This window comes from Ranitomeya variabilis, chromosome 5 (genome assembly GCF_051348905.1).
Source record: "Ranitomeya variabilis isolate aRanVar5 chromosome 5, aRanVar5.hap1, whole genome shotgun sequence".
NCBI classification, from domain to species: Eukaryota; Metazoa; Chordata; class Amphibia; order Anura; family Dendrobatidae; genus Ranitomeya; species Ranitomeya variabilis.
The window spans coordinates 484,019,835-484,044,305 of NC_135236.1; the positions used below are offsets into that span (position 1 = coordinate 484,019,835).

Genomic DNA, 24,471 nt, shown 5'->3' on the forward strand with positions numbered 1-24,471 from the left:
TTGTTTCATTTTTTAATCATTTATCAAGAAGATATAGCTAGATATTGTTGAAGACACAAATATTTGAATGAAATGAGGTCAAATGGTTTCACAAACAGCCCGAAAAGAGAATGATAGAAGTAATTTACCTACAGTGCTACCACTCAGGTCACTGACAATAGTGACACAGGCATCAATCTGAAGCCTAGAAGCCGGCCTATATTACTTGTACCTGTGACAGCTGAACATAAACTAGAGAAGAGTGACATCTTTTGGTTATTAGCAATCACTGGATTTCCTGCCTGTCTAAAACATTCCCTTGTTCTTCAGTCACCAGATTCTGCCCATCATTGCACTTTTGATTTGTTTCTGCATATGTCGTGGTTCTGAGACTAGTCTATTTGAGTTTTTTTAATCCCAATTCATAATAGTATAAGGTTAAAGAGAATGACCATAAAAAAGTGTTGGATGGGTCTTTTAGAGTTGAGCAAAAAGATTTGAAGGATCCAGGACCATTAGCCTCATTGTCCCAGTTCTACTAATCACAAGAATTGCCAGGGATGCCGCAGGTAGAACTCGCTCGCACTTACAATTAAATCGGATGAATGCATTCCGATTAAAAGTCGGACTGCATTCATACCAATTTAATCATATGCTTGTGTTCTCAATGGCGTTTTTTTTTTCCTGCTCCAATAGGATGGAAAAAAAAATTGCATGTGAAATTCGGATCATACACACCCATATACAGTTGTGTAAAAAAGTGTTTTCCCCCTTCCTGATTTCCTATTCTTTTGCATGTTTCTCACACTTAACTGTTTCAGATCACCAAACAAACTTAAATATTAGACAAAGATAACACAAGAAAACACAAAATACAGTTTTTAAATGAAGGTCTTTATTATTAAGGAGAAAAGAAATGCAAACCTACAGGGCCCTGTGTGAAAAAGTGATAGCTCCCTAAAACTAATAACTGGTTGGGCCATCCTTTGTAGCAAAAACTGCAATCAAGCATTTGCCCTATCTGGCACTGAGTATTTTACAACTCTCTGGATTGTTGTAATTCAGCCACATTGGAGGGTTTACAAGCATGAACTGCCTTTTTAAGGTGATGCCACAGCATCTCAATTGGATTTTGGCCAGGACTTTGACTAGGCCACTCCAAAGTGTGCTTCAGCTTGAGGTTACAAACAGATGGCAGGACATTCTCCTTCAGGATTTTTTGGTAGACAGCAGAATTCATGGTTCCATATACTACAGCTAGTCTTCCAGGTCCTGAAGCAGCAAAACAACCCCAGACCATCACACTACCACCACCATATATTATTGTTGGTATGATGTTCCTTTTCTGAAATGTGTTATTTCTACTCTACATTTAATGGGACATAAAACTTACAAAAAGTTCAAGTTTTGTCTCGTGAGTCCACAGAAGATTCTCCCAAAAGTTTTGGGGGATCATCAACATGTTTTCTGGAAAAACTGAGATGAGCCTTTATGTTCTTATTGCTCAGCAGTGATTTTTGTCTTGTAACTCTGGCATGCAGGCCAATTTTACCCAATCTCTTTCTTATGATGGAGTCATAAACACCGACCTTAACTGAGGCAAGTGAGATCTGCAGTTCTTTGGATGTTTTTGTGAGGTCTTTTGTGACCTCCTGGATGAGTCGTCGCTGCGCTGTTGGGGTAATTCTGGTCATCCGGCCACTCCTGGAAGGTTCACCACTGTTCCATGTTTTCGTCATTAGTGGATAATGGCTCTCACCGTGGTTCGATGGAATCCTAAAGCTTGAGAAATTGCTTTATAACCTTTCCCTGACTGATAGATGTTAAATACTGTACTTTGTTTCTCATGTGTTCCAAAATTTCTTTGGATCGCAGTATGATATCTATCTTTTGAGGACCTTTTGGTCTACTTCATTGTCAAACAGATCCTGTTTAAGTGATTTCTTCATTGAGAACAGGTGTGGCAGTAATCAGGCATGCGTGTGGTTAAGAAATTTGAACTCAGCTTCCCATTTTATCTTTTAAGGGGCAGGAAAATCACTTTTTCACACTGGGCCCTGTAGGTTTGGATTTCTTTTTCCCTTAACAAAGACCTTCATTTGAAAACAGCATTTTGTGCTTCCTTAGGTAATCTTTGATTAATATATACATTTGTTTATTGATCTGAAATATTTAAGTGGGACAAGCATGTAAAATAATAAGAAATCAGGAAGGGGGCAAATGCTTTTGCACACAACTGTTAGTCTATGGGTTCTTGTGAAACCTCGCTCTGCACTTGGATATCACCCGAATGCAGTGCGAGTTCAGAGGATGCCGGCAATGGAGGAGATGGAGAAATTAATTTCTCTGTGTCCTCCGCAGCTGTGCTCCAATTCCCTGATGAAAGAGGATCGGAGCACAGAGCACTGACACTCGGCTCCCACTTACAACAGAGTTGGAGCAGAGTGTCATTAGCATATTGCATTCGATACTCTCGCATCTGATGTGATACGCTAACGTGAATTCGGCCTTGGAAGGAGGTGCACAATGATCCGTGCCAGTGGCCAAAGACTACCAACACTGAGGCTGGATCAGGGTTCTGCAAATCTTTTTTTTCCCAAATCTAGTTTATTCTCTTTGATGGTATACACGTAAAGTCTGTATTCCACACTGTTCCAGCTTCAAAAGTGCTCTGGCAGCCACTCCATTTTGCTATCATCTTTGATGTAATGTACACAATATATGATTGTGAAAACCATATCAGTCGTTTGCTAGCTATGCCAATTTAATTGACATGCTCTTTCAGGGAACGGTCAGCATGGTGGCTCAGTGGTTAGCACGGTCACTTTGTAGTGCTAGGATCCTGGGTTCACATTACACAAGAACAACATCTGCCATGAGTTTGTATGTTCTCCCTGTGGGTTTCATCCACATTCCAAAGACATCTTAATTTAAATGACATTCAGCAGGATAGAGGTGCAGTATATGATGGCTGTGGCTGAAGGTGGGGGAGGGGTGGGGATTCTGTGTGGAATGCAGTGTGTGGGGAAATAGGGCTGATAATGTTAGGAGGAGGATGGGTTACAGCAGTATTCCCCAACTCCGGTCCTCAAGAGCCACCAACAGGTCATGTTTTGAGGATATCCTTCGTATTGCACAGGTTATTGAATGCTTGCATGTCCATGTGATGCAATTATCACCTGTGCAATACTAAGGAACTCCTGAAAACATGACCTGTTGATGGCTCTTGAGGACCGAAGTTGGGGAACGCTGGTTTACAGAGTATGATGGGCTGGAGATGCAACCAAATCCCTTTTAAAAGAAAGAGCCTGAGCCTGATTTTAAAATAAGTACAGCATGTGTAGCCCCTGGCTAGCATCTCCACCACTAGTGGCAATCCAAGGTTGCCAGTGCAATAGAGAGGACTAAGGACCAATGGTGAGAGTCAGAGGCAGAGTTAAGGAAGGCTGAGAGACCCCATGAAGAGACAGAGCAAAAGGAGCAAAGTGAGGGTCACAAGTTAATAGGAAAAAGAAAGAGGCAGTGGTAAAGCCAAAGAATAGTGACTGCCCATTGCCTGAGGCCAGCAGACGAAGCTGCACAGGACTATCAGAAAAGTGAGGCCTCAGGGAAGTGTACGGGCAAGATATACACATAGCAGGAAGAACCCTCAAATGTCAAACAGTAACAAGGAGTTAAAGGGGATGTCCGGACTTAAACTACAGGTCTGCAGTCACTGCAGAGTTGTGAATCCTCACTTCACACACACTGCGCTGTGAGGCTTCTCAGGTTCTGGGAATGGCGGTCATGTGACTGCAAGTATGTGGTATGCATACTCCGGGCCACATTTCAACTACACTGTTTCTGGCCTCGCTCAACAGGCGTGCCCATCTAGTAGGAATGTGGCCAGGAGTATGTATATCGCATACTTGGGGTCACATAACTGCCATTCCCGGCGCAGGTATCGGAGAAGACTAACATAGCGCAGTTTGCGTGATGTGGGGATTGTCACATACAGTAACTGCACACTTGTAAGACTGGACAACACCTTTAAGTAACCCCCTCCTTGCCCTTTTTTTTATTTTGTACAGTAATTCCGTCTTATTGATAGGTAACTTTAACCAAGGATATGCTGCCACTTGTCTGGACAAAACTGGACTACCAGACTTTTGCTGTGTCACCTATGGAAATCACTTGGAGCATTTGTAGGGTGTGGATAAAACTTAGATAGATAATGAGTCTTTTCTGGTTCATAAATGTGTTATGTTCTCTCGGATAAAAATCTATTGGTCATAAATGTGCACCAACATTTTTGTCATATAGAATGAAAGCAGACTTTTGCTCACGCCTGAACAACCCCTGTAAAATGTACATGGAGTAATGTGTAAGATAACTATCATTGGCTATTCCCAAATATACTTTGATAACCCAGAACAGAAAGAAGGACAGTCAAGGTTAAATCCAAATCTGAAGAGGTCACTGGTGCCTGCCAGCAAATCGTTCTATGTGTAAGTCTATTGTTTTGAGTAGGAAATTTGATTTTCCACTGACAGCCCAGCCTGTTCTATCAGTAATCTGGTTGCGGAAAATATCAATTAAAAATGTGCATTTGTGAATTACAGAAAGCTGCAAATGTAGTGTCTGTAATGAGAGTGATGAGCGCTCTGAGGCCAAGGAAAGTAGAAAAGGACACACAGGACAATCCAAAATTGCTACAGACTGGTCATATATGGTTCCCCTTCTCTTTTCGAGCATTTGTTGCTCCTGTGCCTTTAAGGTTTCATAAAATATCTACCGTAATTCAGCGTTCTTTCAATACATATACCTAAAGTCTCGTGTGTGATGATAATCCAATGAACATGATGTGATCTTTTTTATTGAGTTTGATCAAAACTGACAAAATAAAGCCTCTGTGCCCCTTCATTAAATCAGATATAGTCTAGCTGGGTACTCTATAGGAGAGCACTAGTGAGAATGGCACAACCTTACATCACTACATTGCAGGCTTCTAGAACCATGCTTGCTTCCATATTACAGCTATATTTCTACTGCCTACTAATGATCCCTTAGTATCAGAATTATTGCAGAGACGGGTTACATTCCCACAGCTGCTAATTTCACTATCACCATATCATTTGGAGGTTGTTCACAGTGATGGACATCAGACCTAATTACACAGAAATCATGGGAAATATTGTGCCTTTGGCTCGTAAAGTACAAATCAAGATTGTATCCGTTCATCACTTAGAATGAGACATTTTTAGAATAATGGATGGTAATTCTCATCAGTCAGAATCCATCCTTTGTGGTCCCACAGAACCAGTAGAAATAAATTGTGCTAACCTGACAACTTAAATATGTACCATGACATACCCTCTATATTGCAAAATATAGAATAAAAGGTCAATTAAAGCTTTTCTTTATTGATTGGATCATGAGAAACTCACTTTCTTTAAATGCGGCACTTGGCGCCCAGCATGAAACAACAGAATACAGAAGGAGAGGATCTTCATGTCCGGTAAGCTGTGTCCCAGCTGCGGCTATAAAATGAAATGATGAAATATATCGGATTTATACATATTCAAATGAATTATCGTTACAGCAGTCAATGCGACAGTCATTTTTAGACTAAGTTACACATTCTAAACTTTCCCTGCAATTTCCCTGCTTAGTATTCTGTTCTAACATGTGAGCGCAGCAAGCGGTAAATTTAACGTTGTGCTGTGTCAGCTTGTTCTTTCCCGTGGCAAGAAACTCTTAATTGTTTTTTTATTTTCCATACACGCATCAGTGTAAAAACAACAATATGGCCAGTTAATAACTTTTTTCATTAACTCACCCAGGTAAACCAGACTGATTAGCTATTATTATATGAGAAATAATCATTTAAAAGTATGCAAATTTAGAATAAAAAAATATTAGAGTCATAAAGTGTCTTGTGAGTAATTAATCTATTAATTGTTCAACTTTTGAAGAGTCTCGCTGGTAACTCTAGCTAGCAGATCTCAAGGACCTTGGATAATTGATTTGATTACAAGCGGAGAAAACATGGACAAGGAACGCAGAAATATACTATGCAATCATCTACACATTCTCAGCGTGCTTCCTTGGGCTAGCACTAATTATCATACTAATTCTATACATGTACAGTACAAGTGTGTCTACATAAAATACACACATGGAATCTCAGTTTATCCATGTAAAAAGTACATGATGTTCTGTGAACATAAACGCTTGTAACGTCCTATAGTCCTGAGATTGCCCTTTGAAGGCCACTTTAGTAAACATGGGGTTGGGTCTGGCAATTCAGACAAGTTTTTGAATAGTTATGTTCTGAATAATACCGTATGTTATGACTAATAGTTATTACGAATAGTTAATAGTTGAATGCTACACCCTTGTAATCACAGTTCATCAAAAGCAATAGAAAAAAACTGGCCCGATGCTCCTTGGGCTTCAGGTGTGGGGGTATGTGTGCGGCTAGAACCTCAACCTTGTGCAAGAACTTCTCTTGGCTCATATCTGCGGAATTGCTTCTCAGCTGCTGTATGTTAGATCATCTGCCTAAAATTCCTCTATCATTCTGGAAAAAGAAGAACATTACATAGGAAAGTATTCTTCCAGCAGGCAGAAGCATAAATATAAGCAAAATGGCTGCCTCCAGTAACGCGCCTGGCATGCTACCTACCACGCCTTCTGAAATTGAACATGTGAGTTAAAGGGAACCTGTCACCCCCAAAATCGAAGGTGAGCTAAGCCCACCAGTATCAGGGGCTTATCTACAGCATTCTGGAATGCTGTAGATAAGCCCCCGATGTAACCTGAAAGATGAGAGAAAGAGGTTAGATTATACTCACCCAGGGGCGTTCCCACTGCAGTCCGGTCTGATGGGCGTCACAGTCCGGTCCGGTGCCTCCTATCTTCATAGGATGACGTCCTCTTCTTGTTTTCACGCTGCAGTTCTGGCGCAGGCGTACTTTGTCTGCCCTGTTGAGGGCAGAGCAAAGTACTGCAGTGCGCAGGTGCTGGGCCTCTCTGACCTTTCCTGGCCCCTATGCACTGCAGTACTTTGCTCTGCCCTCAACAGGGAAGATAAGTATGCGTGCGCTGGAGCCGCAGCGTGAAGACAAGAAGAGGACATCATCATAAGAAGATGAGAGGCCCCGGACTGGACCACGACGCCCATCGTACCGGGACCGCCCCTGGGTGAGTATAATCTAACCTCTTTTTCTCATCTTTCAGGATACATCGGGGGCTTATCTATAGCATTACAGAATGCTGTAGATAAGCCCTGATGCAGGTGGGCTTAGCTCACCTTCGATTTTGGGGGTGACAGGTTCCCTTTAAGGCTCATTCAGACACCTGTGTCAATTGGTCACAGAACAGACTACTAATGCACGGACTGACCATGGATCTCTAGAACCAACCGTAACAGCTTCACATATTTCCATGAACCTGTAACGCTCGAGTATGGAGACCCACAGCCAGTCCATGTATTGCAGTCTGACATTGGACTGAAACCCACAGATGTCTGCATGAACCCTAAAGAAGATAAATTTTACTATTGGTGAGTGCCCTTGTTTTTCTGCTAAATAGTTTTTATGGCATTGAACAGGGGTGAGCAATTAATTTTCCTAGGTGGTCCTAGGAGATATGGTGACTGTTGTGAAGGACCAAACCAAAACGCTAAAATTAATTCTGTTAAATATTAATATGAAATAATAATTGCATTACTTAATATTGAGCAAAATTAAATATGTTAACATCCCCCTGTATACCAAATGAGCTCACACAGCCACCTTTATACAGCATGAGCCCCACATAGCCTCCTATACACAGTGTGAGCCTCGCGTTCCAACCTATCAGCCCACATCTGACAATCACTAGACAAACGAGCAAAACGCTCACCTATTGGATGTGATGATTTTATGCCGGCATTATTGGCGGCACAAAGAACATCTCCTGGTTACATAGGACAATCTATACCTTGATATAGTATGTGGACAGAACAACCATACAAGCTATCGTTCTGCTGACATCAATGTTTTATAGCACTGTATAAAAGAGAAGTCGGTAAATGGGATCCGATTGACTTGTGAATAGCCTATGCCTAAATGGGCCATACTATCTGCCACAGTATCGGGGTGCCCACATTCACTTTCTGTCACTAATTGGAAACTACAATTCTTTATCCTTTGGATATGTAGCCATTTCATTTTTAATAGTACACAGCGTTTTGCAGAGTAGCTGATAACAATCAGTGTACATGTTAATACCTGACATTTACTTTTTTCACGGGTTTCCTTCGAAAATCCATTTCAACTTCTACCTCTCTCTTGACTTAATTAATACATAAAATAATCTTACAGTATATACTTTCACCTCATTAGGCATAACCAAATCTCATATCTAAATTGCATAATTTCTGCTTGAAAATTCAACAGTCCCTGCTTATGACCGCAACGCAGAACGCATGTGCATTTTACCAAAAGGAATATATTGAGGTTATTTTCAGTCTCATGTCATTAAAATCTAAATCTATCCTAATTTTTTTTTCATAATTTAATGACTAGACTGTAAACTGACTTAATTAATTTATCATATGCTTCAGCAACCAACTTGTATAATTAGCTGATTAAGATGCATATCTCATTGATTTAGTTATACACTTGTTAATTTAATTGCCACAAGTTTGCCTAATTACATTTAGGAGTGTCCCCATAGCTAGATATTGTCCTTTGTTTAAGGATGTATAGAATATTATATCTGGGTTATGCTTGGCGGAGATTATAAAGAAGTGGGCTTTTATTCATTTAGTTAGTTACTTGCAGAATATTGGGACATAATGCAATTTAGTCTACAAATCATAGCAGCGGGATAATTCAATTAAGCCATATTTATATTTGCTTCTAGATTAATGCAAGCACCTTGCAAAATAATAAGTTCACAGTTTTCATGATGGAAATGGCTATTCCTTGTCTAACAGACATAGCATTAGTGCAGAAATGATGAAAACATTATCAAAAGCCACATATGTTCCGATATTTCACTACACTAACAGCACACTTTACATTTCAGATTTATGACTATATGTCAATTACTAGCAAATACATTAGCTACAATAAATATTTTATTTTCTAAGATGAACATTTCTATAAATTGATCACATTTTATATAAAAAAGAACTAAATTGTACTGTTAAGATTTACCACTAAAGCCCACAAAAAACAATAGTACATGCACTGCAGTAAAAAAGCTCCACTAAATGTATAGAATTTTGGAAGTTTCATTAAAATTTTCCGGTTACATAACAAATATTTACATGTTACAGAAAAGCAAAAATTTTACAAACATAGTAAAAATTAAACACTGATTTACAGCTTTTTAAAGATGCTTTCAAATGTTGCAACAGCATCACGACTGAGGGGCAGCCAAGATGCAGCTGAAAACCTTGTTGGTGTGCAGTTTGAAATAGCTTACAGTCAATTGTTGATAGCCATGTGGTCAAAACTTGTTTCACTGTATAACCACTGTCACTGGAAAAGTATTGCCGGGGACATACAGTATGTGTCACTACGCATAATGGCGTCAGTGATGTGAAATCCAGAGTATTTTCCTCCAGCACACTAAGTGATGTGAGGATAAAGCTAAGTTGCATAAATGGGCTGGCTTTTATGTGGACATCCACAAAGTGGGTGGGAGGATGTCCACCTTATCTCCACCTGCAGAGCCGGCACTGTAGTGTGCTGACAGGACCTGTACGATGTCACAGTCATGTGTTCAGTCGCATGGGGAAGGAGTCACATGGTCTGGGGCATAAATAGTTGGGTTCCAGAGGCAGTCTTGGTTCAGCAGAGCTGGAGAGAGGATCTCCAGTGGTTAGTGCCCTGAGGAGTAAAGACTGAACCTGTGTGGCTCCAGAGCGGGCTGCTACCCGCAATTGTATGGACTCTGTTACAGCATTTTGTTTTCTTTGTTGTTTTTCCAGTTTTTATACAACGGAGACCAGAACTGTGCACAGTATTCTAAGTGTGGTCGCACTAGTGACTTGTATAGAGGTAAAATGATGTTCTCCTCATGAGCATCTATGCCTCTTTTAATGCATCCCATTATTTTATTTGCCTGACACTGGCCACTAAATGTGAGTTTGTCATCCACCCATACACTCAGGTCTTTTTCATTGACGGTTTTAAAATATAAAAAATATATAAAAGTTCAAACCACCCCCTTTTGCCCCATTCAAAATAAAACAATTAAAATAAAAATCAAACATACACATATTTGGTATCGCCGTGTTCAGAGTCACCCGATAGAACACATTTTTTATTGGATTGGAATTAAAAGGAAACTTGGTATCATTAAAAACGTCAGCTCGCAAAAAATAAGCCCTCACCCAACACGAGATCACGAAAATTGGAGATGTTACGGGTATCGGAGAATGGCGGAATTTTTTTTTAACAAAGTTTAGAAATTTTTTTCACCACTTGGATGAAAAACAACCTAGACATGTTTGGTGTCTATGAACTCGTAATGACCTGGAGAATCATAATTGCAGGCCAGTTTTAGCATTTAGTGAACATAGTAAAAAAGTCAAAACAAAAAAACACTGTGGGATTGCACTTTTTTTTGCAATTTCACAGCACTTGGAATTTTTTTCCAGTTTTCGAATACACAACATGGTAAAATCAATGGTGTTGTTCAAAAGTACAACTTGTTTTGCAAAAAACAAGCCCTCACTTTGCCATATTGACGGAAAAATAAAAAAGTTATGGCCGTGGGAAGAAGGGGAGCAAGAAATGGAATAGCAAAAACGGAAATACCACTGGTCCTTAAGGGGTTAATATATCCTGTGCTTACACTGCGCATTTTAATACTTTTGTATAGATTTTTTGTATACAGGGTGGGCCATTCTATGATTCTATATCAAAATGGCTGCCATGGTCACCACCCATCTTGAATATTTTCCCCCTCCCATATACTAATGTGCCACAAACAGGAAGTTGATATCACCAACCATTCCCATTTTATTTATGTGTATCCATATAAATGGCCCACCCTGCATATAGCCATTTTGGATCCAACTTTATTTTTTCCAATGGGAAGAGGGTCATGTAACACATCAAACTTATTGAGAATTTCACAAGAAAAACAATGGTGTGCTTGATTTTAACGTAACTTTATTCTTTCATGAGTTATTTACAAGTTTATGACCACGTATAAAATGTGTTCAAAGTGCTGCCCATTGTGTTGGATTGTCAATGCAACCCTCTTCTCCCACTCTTGACACACCGATAGAAACACCGCAGAATAAATGCTAGCACAGGCTTCCAGTATCCGTTGTTTCAGATGCTGCACATCTCGTATCTTTACAGCAAAGACAATTGCCTTCAGATGACCCCAAAGATAAAAGTCTAAGGGGGTCAGATCGGGAGACCTTGGTGGCCATTCAACTGGCCCATGACCACCATCATGATGCTATGTTGCCCACTTTATGCACTGAAGATGGCACGTTCCCTAAGTTTTCCCAGCAACATGGTGCACCACCACATCATGGGTGTCAGGTCTGAGCATTCCTACATGACCAGTTTCCTGGAAAGTGGATTGGTCATCATGGGCCAGTTGAATGGTCACCAAGGTCTTCCGAATTTCAGGAATCTCACGCACACACATTGGTTTTACTTTCCTGACTGATTTGGAAAACTGCTGCGATTTTTTTTTTAAACTGCAGCATGTCACTGCTTTCAACGTTATTGCAACATTTTTTTGACCCATAGGAAACAATGGGTAGCTGCAAAAATGCAGCAAAAACACAGGTATCAGGTTTTTCTGTGTTTTGGGGGCAAAAACCTAAAAAAGTTAAATCATGTTTTTTTGGGGCCACTAAACTTTATCAACATGTACAAGAGTCAACAAAAATGTGTTAAAAACTGAGCAAAACCTGCTTTTTTAAGCAGCAGCTTTACTACCAAGAGAGCAGCTTTTGCCCGTGGAAACCAAACATGAACATAGCCTAAGTGCATCTATTTCACGTCTATTATTATTATTTATTTATATAGCACCATTAATTCCATGGTGCTGTACATGAGAAAAGGGGTTGCGTACAGGGTTATAGATATCGTTAACAGTAAACAAATTTACTGGTACAGACAGACTGGTACAGAGGGGAGAGGACCCTGTCCTTGCGGACTTACATTCTACGGGATAATGGGGAGGAGACAGAAGGTCGGGGGAGCGGCAGCTCTGGTGGTGATGAGGCGGCAGCTCTGGCGGTGGTGACGCGGCAGCTCTGGTGGATGGTGACGCGGCAGCTCGGGTGGTGGTGCCACGGCAGCTCGGGTGGTGGTACCGCGGCAGCTCGGGTGGTGGTGCCGCGGCAGCTTGGTTGGTTGGTGAGGCAGCAGCTCGGGTGGTGGTGAGGCGGCAGAATGGTTATTGCAGGCTGTAGGATTTCATGAAGAGATGGGTTTTCAGGTTCTGTCTGAAGGATCCGAGGGTGGTGGATAATTGGACATGTTGAGGTGTGGAGTTCCAGAGGATGGGGGATATTCGTGAGAAATCTTGGAGGTGGTTGTGTGAGGAACGAATAAGTGTGGAGGAGAGTAGGAGGTCTTGGGAGGATTGAAGATTACATGAGGGAAGATATTGGGAGATTAGTTCAGAGATATAGGGAGGGGACAGGTTGTGGATGGCTTTGTAGATCAGTGTTAGTAGTCTGAACTTGATTCGTTGGGGAATTGGGAGCCAGTGACTGATTTGCAGAGGGGGAAACAGGGGAGATAGGTGGATTAGCTGGGCAGCAGAGTTGAGGACAGACTGGAGCGATGCAAGAGAGGTAGTGGGGAGGCCACAGAAGAGGGTGTAGCAGTAATCGAGGTGAGAGATGAAGAGGGCATGCACAAGAGTTTTAGTAGATTGTGGGCTGAGGATGGGACGGATTCTGGCAAGTAGACCACGTCCACAAATAAAACTTGCATTAGATGCATAAAGTCCGCAGGAAAAAAACACATGTGTTTTTAGTGTGTTTCCACGCATGAAAAAATGAATGTAATCCACACGACTGTATCAATAAAGTTTTGTCAAAGCCAAATACCAGAAAGTGTTAAAAACAAAACCTCGTTAGTTAACCCTTTAGTGACAGAGCCAATTTGGTACTTAACGACCAAGCCAATTTTTTCAATTCTGACCACTGTCAATTTATGAGGTTATAGCTCTGGAATGCTTCAACAGATCCCACTGTTTCTGAGAATGTTTTTTCGTGACATATTGTACTTCATGCTAGTGGTAAAATTTCTTCGATATGACTTGCGTTTATTTATGAAAAAAAAAAATATGGAGAATTTTTTTTTTTAATTTTGCAATTTTCAAACTTTTAATTTTTTTGCCCTTAAATCAGAGAGATATGTCATACAGAATACTTAATAGACTACATTTCCCACATGCCTTCTTCATCAGCACAATTTTGGAAACAAATTTTTTTTTGTTAGGAAGTTATAAGGGTTATACGTTGACCAGCGATTTCTCATTTTTCCAACAAAATTTACAAAATCTTTTTTTTAGGGACCACCTCACATTTAAAGTGAGTTTGGGGGGTTAATATAACAGAAAATACCCAAAAGTGACACCATTCTAAAAACTGCACCCCTCAAGGTACACAAAACCACATTCAAGAAGTTTATTAACCCTTCAGGTGCTTCACGAGAACTAAAGCAATGTGAAAGGAAAAAATGAACATTTTACTTTTTTCACAAAAAAATTACTTTTGAACCAATTTTTTTTTATTTTCACACGGGTATCAGGAGAAAATGGACCACAAAATATGTTGCACAATTTCTCCTGAGAATACCCCATACGTGGGGAAAAACCACTGCTTGGGCGCATGGCAGGGCTTAGAAGGGAGAGAGCACCGTTTGACTTTTTGATGGAAAAATTGGCTGGAATCAATGATGGTGCCATGTCGCATTTGGAGACCCCCTGATGTACCTAAACAGTTGAAACCCCACAATTCTAACTCCAACCGTAACCACAACACACTCCTAACCTTAACCTCAACCCTAACCATAACCCTAACCACAAACCTAACCCCAACACACCCCTAACCCTAATCCCAACCCTAACCATAACCCTAACCACAAACCTAACCTCAACAGACCCATAACCCTAATCCCAACCATAACCATAATCCCAACCATAACCACAACCCTAACCCTAGCCCAACCCTAACTTTAGCCCAACTCTAACCCTAATGGAAAAATGGAAATAAATACTTTTTTTAATTTTATTATTTTTAGCTAAGGTGTGATAAAGGGGGGTTTGATTTGCTTTTTTTTATCTTGATCACTGTGATGGGTCTATCGCAGTGATCAAAATGAACCAATAGGAACAATTTCCTAATGTTGCAGGCTGGTAGATCTTGGCGAGTGGACTGCGTATGTGATGCGCCGCGATTTTGTCCCGAAAGAAGATGACGGCGACCCGGGGGACTTCACGGGGTTTACAGGGACTAGGGAGGTGTAGGGGGGAATTGGGCACCCTATTTCTCTCTCCTCTGATGTGCGATCACATCATAGGAGAGAGAAAGTAAATTGAAAATCACTTTTTTTTGGCGGTTGCCGTTATACCGTTATTAACGGCGATCGCAACACCGAGGTCGGTAAAAACCGACCCGAATTATGATCTCTGGAGTCTCTGCTACTCAGACCCAGGAGAAATTCTGACTCTGGGGGGTGCTATACCCTTATTCCTCAGCGCTGTTAATTAAAGGCACTGTGGTTTCAGTACCCTTAACTGCTGCCGTTAAAAGGCATATCGGCGGTCGTTTAGGGGTTAAAACATGACATGCCAACAAAAGACTAAACTGCAGAGTCAAAAACTCGATAAAAAAACATGTAAAAATCACAATAAAAAAAACAAAAGTAGCAAAATGTATCCAGTAGGTGCAGAAATTCTTGAACTTCATAAACTCACAAAGTACTCGTCATGGGATGGAAGCCTTCTAGCTTTAGTGCAGGAGGTCTCCTACAGACACATCGAACCCTGCACTTAGGTTATGACTGGCGACACGAAAAAGTTACCAAGCAGACTGCTGGGATAGGACGCTATAATATTGGTTGCTGTTTGGGGGCCTTACAGACCCTGACAGGGACACTGTCAAGTGGGATTGGCACTTAATTTTACAGCATAAATGAATTGCATAAATAAACATAAATCTTACACCAGATAAGACTAGGAAACTTACTTTGAAAATCTATGTCAGAATAACTGTGTAATACTGATATTAACATGAGCATTTTAGAAGTCCAGCAATAGAATGAAACATCTCATGAATCAAAGTGTATTCAATCTCCACCCACACAGCCTACCTGACAGCAGCTTCTACTAAGCAGGGTGAGATCGAGATCACAGAAGAGTAAAGACAGTGAGACGCTGTGACTAAAGCTGGGTGAATAGAGTGAGTCTACACTTTCATAAAGAATTATAAAGCACGATGGCTCAGTGGTTAGCAGCGCTTGCGTCCTGGGTTCAAATCCCACCAAGGACAACATCTGCAAGGAGATGTTTGTTCTCCCTGTGTTTGCGTGGGTTTCCTCAGTTTTCCTACCACATTACAAAGACATATACTGATAGGGAATTTAGATTGTGAGCCCCAACGGGGACAGCGATGATAATGTGCGTAAGGCGCTGCAGAATATGTTAGCGCTATATAAAAAATAATGATTATTATTATAATACAGCATCATCACTGAAAGATCTATTTAATATTGTATGCAAGTTGTATTGCTAAATCTGAAGTTAACTCCAACTAAAAACTGTTATTCCTACAAAGAGCACTTACATGGTTTTGTCAATTTTAGCAGGGTATGTTCCAAAGCATTTAACTGTTCATTAACTTTTTCAGTGATAAGCGTCTTCTTTTTTTGATGTTTTTTCTGTGGATGTCCCTTAAAAGAAACAAGAAAAAAGCACATTTAGGACAATTTACTAAGCAAAATTTAATAGAATTCTGGCACAATAAAAAAATTAAAATCAATCAATTGCATCGCATGTGGTGTGTTTTAGACACTTTCGCACCTTGTTCGGTGGGGTGGGGGCTGGGATGGCCTTACCAAGAAAGGGCATGGTGCGTGATGTGACAAAGGTTGGTGCGTATTTCTCTCATAAGGTGCGTTAACCAATAGGTGGTGGAAAAAAATCTAAACATGCACCTAATTTATCAACCAACATGACCCACTGGGATAAATTGGGTGCATTTAAAGTTTTCAATGTCTAAAAACTGGATGGTAATTAGAAAAATGCCCCAGAATGTTAATAATTAAAATACTTGATAATTAATATGCTTAAAATATATATAGATGTAGTTTTTTTTAACTTTTTATTTAAATGCAAAATTAAATGAGCTAATTAACTGCTGAAATAACTGTCCAAGTCCTACCTCTAAGTGGATCAGTACAGTAAGAAGGTCCCATCTGCACAGAACCAACACTCTGTAGCTTGCGCCATGCAGAAAGCCCTTTATTATTTCTTTACAGGATTAGTATTTGGTCAGTTGTTAGCTATCAGCTTACATCTTTATTTTAATCTTGTCAAACCTGTTTAAACATAATATCACATCATCTTGTAAGTGTATTATTCCTATACCTTTTCTTTTTCATTAGCATCCTTAGCTTTTTCCGAGTCGTCTTCACAGATGGATTTCGCCTGAGAACTTAGTATAGTAGCTGATGTATTTTCAGTCACATCAAGTAACTTTTTCCCAATTTCAATTATATATATGGCAAGTTCATATTCTTCCCAAGAACGAAGTGTCTGTCAAAAGAGAAGCCACAACCACACTCAGTTTTAATAAAGCAGAATAGTAAAAGATGTAGCAAGTTAAGAATCATTTCACTCAGTTAAGGTTGCTCAGCAACTCCTAAAACCTTCACTTCATCCAGAGATTTTGGGAGTTCTTCTAATCTAGAAGGTGATAACAGTAGGCCTTTATGAAGAGCCGCTCATACTTCTACACACTACAGAAGGAGGCAAAAGAGCAAGACAACTAGCAGATCATATACAGCGGGTGAAATAAGGACTGAACATGTCACTCATTTTATAAGTACATATATTATTGACATGAAATTATTATTCATTGCTGGTAACAACCCATCCAATCCATGAAGGCGAATAAATGAAGCCACAGATGTCCATAAATGATATTATGTGTAATAATGAGAAATGACACAGAGAAAAAGAATATCTATTGAAGAGTGGCTAATGGTCGCGTAGTCAATGGGAGGTATAAGTCACAGAGATGGCTGGTCTCTGTGATGTAACCCGGAGTATTTTCTCTAGGGCATGAAAGCACTAAGAGGTTCGTTTGTTGCACCCGGTGCCAGGTTGCGGGTGGCTGTGAGAGATCGGTGGGTCTGGCTACCCACATACCTCACCTCTGGGTGTGGTTACAGCCTATATAATGGAGGCTGTTGTTTGGCACATGGTCTGTGTGTTGGGAGGGAGAAGGCCTCCTGTGTGTTTGGCTCCAGACCGAGCCTGAGAATTGGACACTACACAAGCCTGGCGGAGCAGAGCCCTGTTATAGACATTTGTTGTTTTGTTTGCCTAATCTAAAGGCTGTTTGTTCTCTGTTTGACTTCTGGGTTTATGAAGCAATAAACCCATGAACGTTTAAAGGAACAAGCCTCCTGTTTTCCTCCCGTCGCATCCAAGTGAGTAAACCGCCTACAATATATACATACATACAATATATACATACATGTGAAGATTTTTTTTCACTTAAATGGGTATTCCATAAAGTGATGTTTCATCAGTTTATAATTGGTGGGGGTCTGACTTCGCTGATGCTTAAAATGAAGGCATATCGCTAAGGTGTGCCATTACTTCAAGACTCATGGTGGGCTATCTACGAGACCTATCCGAATCCTGGGATGAAAGGGGCTGCAGCACTAATTCAGTGTTGTGGCCCTTTCATAGCATCCCGGCTGCCTGCTGGGCAGTTTCTTGCCCACGGGGGTTGACTGTATGGACTCCATGCAATACACAACAGTGAATGGGCCACAGTATGGAATCAGTGCTGCAGCCCCATCATCGTCTGGATTGCTAGGTGTTACAGAAATCTCACCATATAGATCTTAAATTAATGGCATATCCTAGTGATGTGCCAAGAGTCTATGAAATAGGAATGCCCCTTTGCTATCCAATGAATCTAATGCAATAAGCACAATGACTGGCCAAACCAATTATATAACAATGAAACAGCAGCAAAGCTTTGCACTGTGTTGACCTCATGTATAAGGAGTTCATTTAACAATGTGTAAAGCCAACTTTAATGTGACACCATTCATTAATGCATGTCAGTCTGTTTTCTGCTGCTGAAATAGAACTATTCATTCGACTTTCCTAACAATCTCATTACTCCGCACATCAATGAGCTGCCTCTGCAAACACAATATTGTCTGCTCTCTCCGTCATACATTTCCAAGGGGATTAAACAAATATCATCGCCATTAGGCCACATCTTTTCATCTGTTTCCAAGCAGGACAATTACAAACCATTTCCTCGGCACCTGCGCAATTACGCACAAGCGCAACTCTAGCATTTCCACAGAAGAATATGAGTTTTCTTTGAATTAATATGTTTGCTAGTAGGGAAATATTAAGAAGATCACATTATCTTAAGATCTCTTCATTCATTACCGCTAATGCGGAAAAGTGCATTACCTCATTGCTGTACGGTTATCAGACACATAATTACATAGAATTCTGGATACAAATCTATTGATCCTTAAAGAATAGACGGATCAAATACCGGTACTTACTCCAGCTTAGGAAGAAGAACTTTGTTTTTAGTTCTAATTTATAGCAAGAAATCTGATTACACCTAACAAATAATCATGGCGGATTTTCGGTCCTTTGCACGTAGGTGTCAATAGGTTACAAAGCAGCAGAGAAAATGTTTATATCAAGGAGCTTGATAAAGTAGGTCATTAAGTCCTCTAATCTGCTAATAATACATCATTTAATGAGACCCACCATTGGGACAGGATTCAGAAAGAAAAACAAATTCAATTATCAAGAACAGAAAAGTATCAGAAAAATGCTTTGCTTCTAGCGGCATCCTAAAAATAGAAATATAATATGCATTCTCACGATTGCCATGTTGGATGTGCCGAAATAAGTACCTTTGCTACAAAATACACCATGCAGGCTGTCATGTGCAGAACGCCCTCCGTTACACCAGCCTGTTTTCTCTGCCAGGTGCTGCTGGGGATTTCTTGTAAAACTGCCAAGCATTTAATTAGGATCTAAAAACAAGAAAAAAGCAAATTTACCCTTCTAACATTAACTACTAATTCACCGTGTAAATATTTCATGGTCATGTGTACAGTTAGGGAATTATCAGGTAATCATAACCTGAAGTCCATATACTTCTACATGAAGAGCAGATTACTGAAAATATAATATATCGATATAGTTTAAAAGGAATCTGTCAGCAGGTTTTTGCTATATAATATGAAAGGGCCATAATGTAGGAGCAGAAACCCTGATTGCAGTGATGTATAACTTACCCGGCTGTGTTTTTCTGTTTCAACACAATTAGTGTTTTACGGTTAGGCCACACAGCAGGGCTGAGAAAGTAGGAGCGCTATTTGGTTTTCGGGGCACAGATTTTGAAAGAATAGTTTGTGGGCGACATTCGCGGAGCCCCTAAAGTGCCAGAACATCAGAAAAACCCCATAAGTGACCTCATTATAGAAACTGCACCTCTCAATGAATTAATCTACGGCTGAAGCAGCTATTTTGAAAAATCCACACCAGTTTTTTTTCTGGAGAATTGCAAATATGGCGGCTTAGTGCCCATACAGTGTAGAGCCCCCATATATTGTGCCCAGCTTGTGCTTCTGGTGATACGCACCCTGTAAATTGTTAAGTGTTCTCTCCCCACTACACTAATGCCAATCTGTGGTTTAGGCACAGTGGGCTCAGAAGGAGGCGGGGATTTGGGAGAGCAGAATTCACTGGATTTTATTTGAGGAGGCGGGAGCCATGTCACTTTTCCAGAGTTGTTGTTCTACCAGTAACATGGGAACCCCTTACAGCTCCAGTGACAGATGACGGACCTGAGTGGGGGCTGGTTTTGTGCAGGATAAATTAGGAACCCCTACCTGCTATTTTTCCAATTCATGTCTTTTAAGGGTTTTATTGATAACATTTTGGGGTACACAATATTTTTTGATCGTTTTCAGTATAAGGCTGGATCATATTCTTGTGTTCTACGTGAGCACTTTACCTCTGGGTTTCCGTGTAAATCCCACAAAAATATGACTCACATAAAACCCCCAACAGAACCACCCACCATGAGACAGATGGAGGCACTTCGTACTCCGTTTGGTGTCTGCTACAGCAGTCCCCATCTTTTTAGCACAGATCTGTTGTCGCCCACACGTGTGCGCTAAAAAGACACCTAAAATAATGGAACACTGCCGGAACACAGACTAGTCCAAAGTGACGCCATCTGCCTCATTAGTGAGTGATTTCGTCAGGGGTTTTGTCTGATCACAGTTTTGGAGAATTAACATGGAAATCCCAACGTAAGCGCTTAGCAGAAAGCGCAGTATAAGGCCGGCGTCACACTTGGCGTAAGACAATACGCCACGTATTATACGTCCGTACTACGGCCGTAATACGGAGAAATGTTCCCAAAATAGTGATCCGTAGGCAGGGTGTGTCAGCGTATTTTGCGCATGGCATCCTCCGTATGTAATCCGTATGGCATCCGTACTGCGAGATTTTCGCGCAGGCTTGCAAAACCGACATCTAATGGATTTATGTGCTCAAATGTTCATTAAAACATATATACAGTATATATATATATATATATATGTCATTGAGACACATATATATATATTCTGTATTTAGATTTCATTCAGCGCGATATCTGTGAACAGCCGGTAATTCAATTGCCGGCTTTTCATTTCTCCTGCACAAACCCGACAGGATATGAGACATGGTTTACATACAGTAAACCATCTCATATCCCCATTTTTTTTGCATATTCCACACTACTAATGTTAGTAGTGTGTATGTGCAAAATTTCAGCGCTGTAGCTGCTAAAATAAAGGGTTAAATGGCGGAAAAAATTGGCGTGGGCTCCCGCGCAATTTTCTCCGCCAGAATGGTAAAGCCAGTGACTGAGGGCAGATATTAATAGCCAGGAGAGGGTCCACGGTTATTGGCCCCCCCGTGGCTAAAAACATCTGCCCCCAGCCACCCCAGAAAAGGCACATCTGGAAGATGCGCCTATTCTGGCACTTGGCCACTCTCTTCCCACTCCCTGTAGCGGTGGGATATGGGGTAATGAAGGGTTAATGCCACCTTGCTATTGTAAGGTGACATTAAGCCAGATTAATAATGGAGAGGCGTCAATTATGACACCTATCCATTATTAATCCAATTGTATGAAAGGGTTAAAAAACACACACACACATGATTTAAAAGTATTTTAATGCAATAAACACAGCGGTTGTTTTAATAATTTATTGCTCTCTCAATCCATCAGCAACACCCTCGCTTGGAAAAATAATAAACGCACAAGATACATACCCTCAGCTGAACCGTTACGTCCCACGATGTAATCCATCTGAAGGGGTTAAAATATTTTACAGGCAGGAGCCCTGCAAATGCAGCTGTGCTCAGTGCCTGTAATCCCCGGCGAATGAATGAAATGTAGGTCATTGACCTACATTTCCTTCAGTCGCGGTGATGCGCCCCCTGGTGGATGTCCTCATATGACCTGGAGCGTGGGAAAAAGTTCCCAGGCTGCAGTTCATGAGAACATCCAGCAGGGGCGCATCACCGCGACTCAATGTAAGTATAGATCACTGCTTTCCTTTCAGCACCCGGGGATTACAGGCACGAGCGAGTGGTTTATCGCAGCTCGTGCCTGTAATATTAGTTAACCCCTTCAGATGGATTTCCTCGTTGGATGTGATAGGACATCAGAAGGTATGTATCTTGTGCGTTTATTATTTTTCCAAGCGAGGGTGTTGCTGATGGATTGAGAGAGCAATAAATTATTAAAACAACCGCTGTGTTTATTGCATTAAAATACTTTTAAATCATGTGTGTGTGTGTGTGTTTTCTAACCCTTTCATACAATTGGATTAATAATGGATAGGTGTCATAATTGACGCCTCTCCATTATTAATCTGGCTTAATGTCACCTTACAATAGCAAGGTGACATTAACCCTTCATTACCCCATATCCCACCGCTACAGGGGAGTGGGAAGAGAGTGGCCAAGTGCCAGAATAGGCGCATCTTCCAGATGTGCCTTTTCTGGGGTGGCTGGGGGCAGATGTTTTTAGCCACGGGGGGGCCAATAACCATGGACCCTCTCCTGGCTATTAATATCTGCCCTCAGTCACTGGCTTTACCGCTCTGGCGGAGAAAATTGCGCGGGAGCCCACGCCAATTTTTTCCGCCATTTAACCCTTTATTTTAGCAGCTACAGCGCTGACATTTTGCACATACACACTACTAACATTAGTAGTGTGGAATATGCAAAAAAAATGGGGATATGAGATGGTTTACTGTATGTAAACCATGTCTCATATCCTGTCGGGTTTGTGCAGGAGAAATGAAAAGCCGGCAATTGAATTACCGGCTTTTCACTAACACCGCTGCGTATTTCTCGCAAGTCACACTGCTGGTCCGTGTGGAATCCGTATTTTTCTCGCCCCCATAGACTTTCATTGGCGATTTTTTTGCGCAATACGCTGACAAACGCAGCATGCTGCGATTTTGTACGGCCGTAGAAAGCCGTATGTTACGGATCCGTAATATACGGCTGATAGGAGCAGCCCCATTGAGAATAATTGTGCCGTATGTTATGCGAGTTTTACGGACGTAGTTTCTGTGCTCTTACGTCCGTAAAACTCGCATGTGTGACGCCGGCCTAAAAGCTAGCGGAGCTGATTTTTGGAAAGTAGAATGAACAAATAGACAGCAGTACAAGAATAGTTCTTATTTTTGCGCAGTTCACCATGAGGTATAAGTGATTAGACAACTTTATTCTTTGGGTCGGTGCGATTACAGCGACACCAGATTTATAGTTTTTTTATGTTTTGCTGCTATCACACAGTAAAAAATATTTTTAGAACATGCAGTTTTTTTCATCACCATATTCTGAGAGCTGTAACTTTTTTTTTTTTTTGACAAGCAGAGCTGTTATGAAGGCTTACTTTTTTAATGGATGAGTTGAAAATATTTGGTACCATTTTGGGGTACATAATATATTTTGACTAGTGTTGAGCATTCCGATACCGCAAGTATCGGGTATCGGCCGATACTTGCGGGTATCGGAATTCCGATACCGAGATCCGATACTTTTGTGGTATCGGGTATCGGTATCGAAACAACATTAATGTGTAAAAGAAAGAATTAAAATAAAAAATATTGCTATACTCACCTCTCCGACGCAGCCTGCACCTTACCGAGGGAACCGGCAGCGTTCTGTGCTTAAAATGCGCGCTTTTCCTTCCTTCCGTGACGTCACGGCTTCTGATTGGTCGCGTGCCGCCCATGTGGCCGCGACGCAACCAATCACAGCAAGCCGTGACGTAATTTTAGGTCCTTCAGGATTTTAAAATTACGTTCCGGCGTTGTGATTGGTCGCGTCGCGGTCACATGGGCGACGCGACCAATCACAAGCCGTGACGTCACGGGAGGCTGGACACGCGCGCATTTTAAAATGCGCGCGTCTCCTGCCTCCCGTGACGTCACGGCTTGTGATTGGTCGCGTCGCCCATGTGACCGCGACGCGACCAATCACAACGCCGGAACGTAATTTTAAAATACTGAAGGACCTAAAATTACGTCACGGCTTGCTGTGATTGGTCGCGTCGCGGCCACATGGGCGGCGCGCGACCAATCACAAGCCGGGACTTCACGTAAGGAAGTTAAAGCGCGAATTTTAAGCAAACAACGCTGCCGGTTCCCTCGGTAAGGTGCAGGCTGCGTCGGAGAGGTGAGCATAGCAATATTTTTTATTTTAATTCTTTATTTTACACATTAATATGGTTCCCAGGGCCTGAAGGAGAGTTTCCTCTCCTTCAGACCCTGGGAACCATCAGGAATACCGTCCGATACATGAGTCCCATTGACTTGTATTGGTATCGGGTATCGGTATCGGATTAGATCCGATACTTTGCCGGTATCGGCCGATACTTTCCGATACCGATACTTTCAAGTATCGGACAGTATCGCTCAACACTAATTTTGACTGCTTTTTATTCATATTTTTCAGACACCGAATGAACACCAGCAATTCAGTTATTGTTATTATTCTTTGTGCCGTTAACCGTGCAGTAAAAGTGGTAAGACCAATTTGTCCGTTGGGTTGATACAATTACAGCTATACAAGATTTATATCTTTTTTATGCTTTGCTATTTTTACACACTAAAGACAATATATAAAAAAAATGAATCTGTTTTTGTATCATCATATTCTGAGAGCTGT

At 41.1% G+C, this 24,471-nt stretch overlaps 1 protein-coding gene across 3 annotated transcripts in view; it reads right to left on the bottom strand.

The window, feature by feature from the left end:
- Positions 1–24,471, bottom strand: part of CFAP54 (cilia and flagella associated protein 54) — a 615,020-nt gene that overhangs the window by 393,783 nt on the left and 196,766 nt on the right. For all 3 annotated transcript variants that reach the window (XM_077265522.1, XM_077265521.1, XM_077265523.1), the window contains 4 exons: positions 19,134–19,256; positions 16,594–16,761; positions 15,791–15,896; positions 5,406–5,498 (listed from right to left, as the gene is read on the bottom strand). In XM_077265522.1, the coding sequence (XP_077121637.1) occupies positions 5,406–5,498; positions 15,791–15,896; positions 16,594–16,761; positions 19,134–19,256 (490 nt within the window). The remainder of the gene's footprint in view (positions 1–5,405; positions 5,499–15,790; positions 15,897–16,593; positions 16,762–19,133; positions 19,257–24,471) is intronic.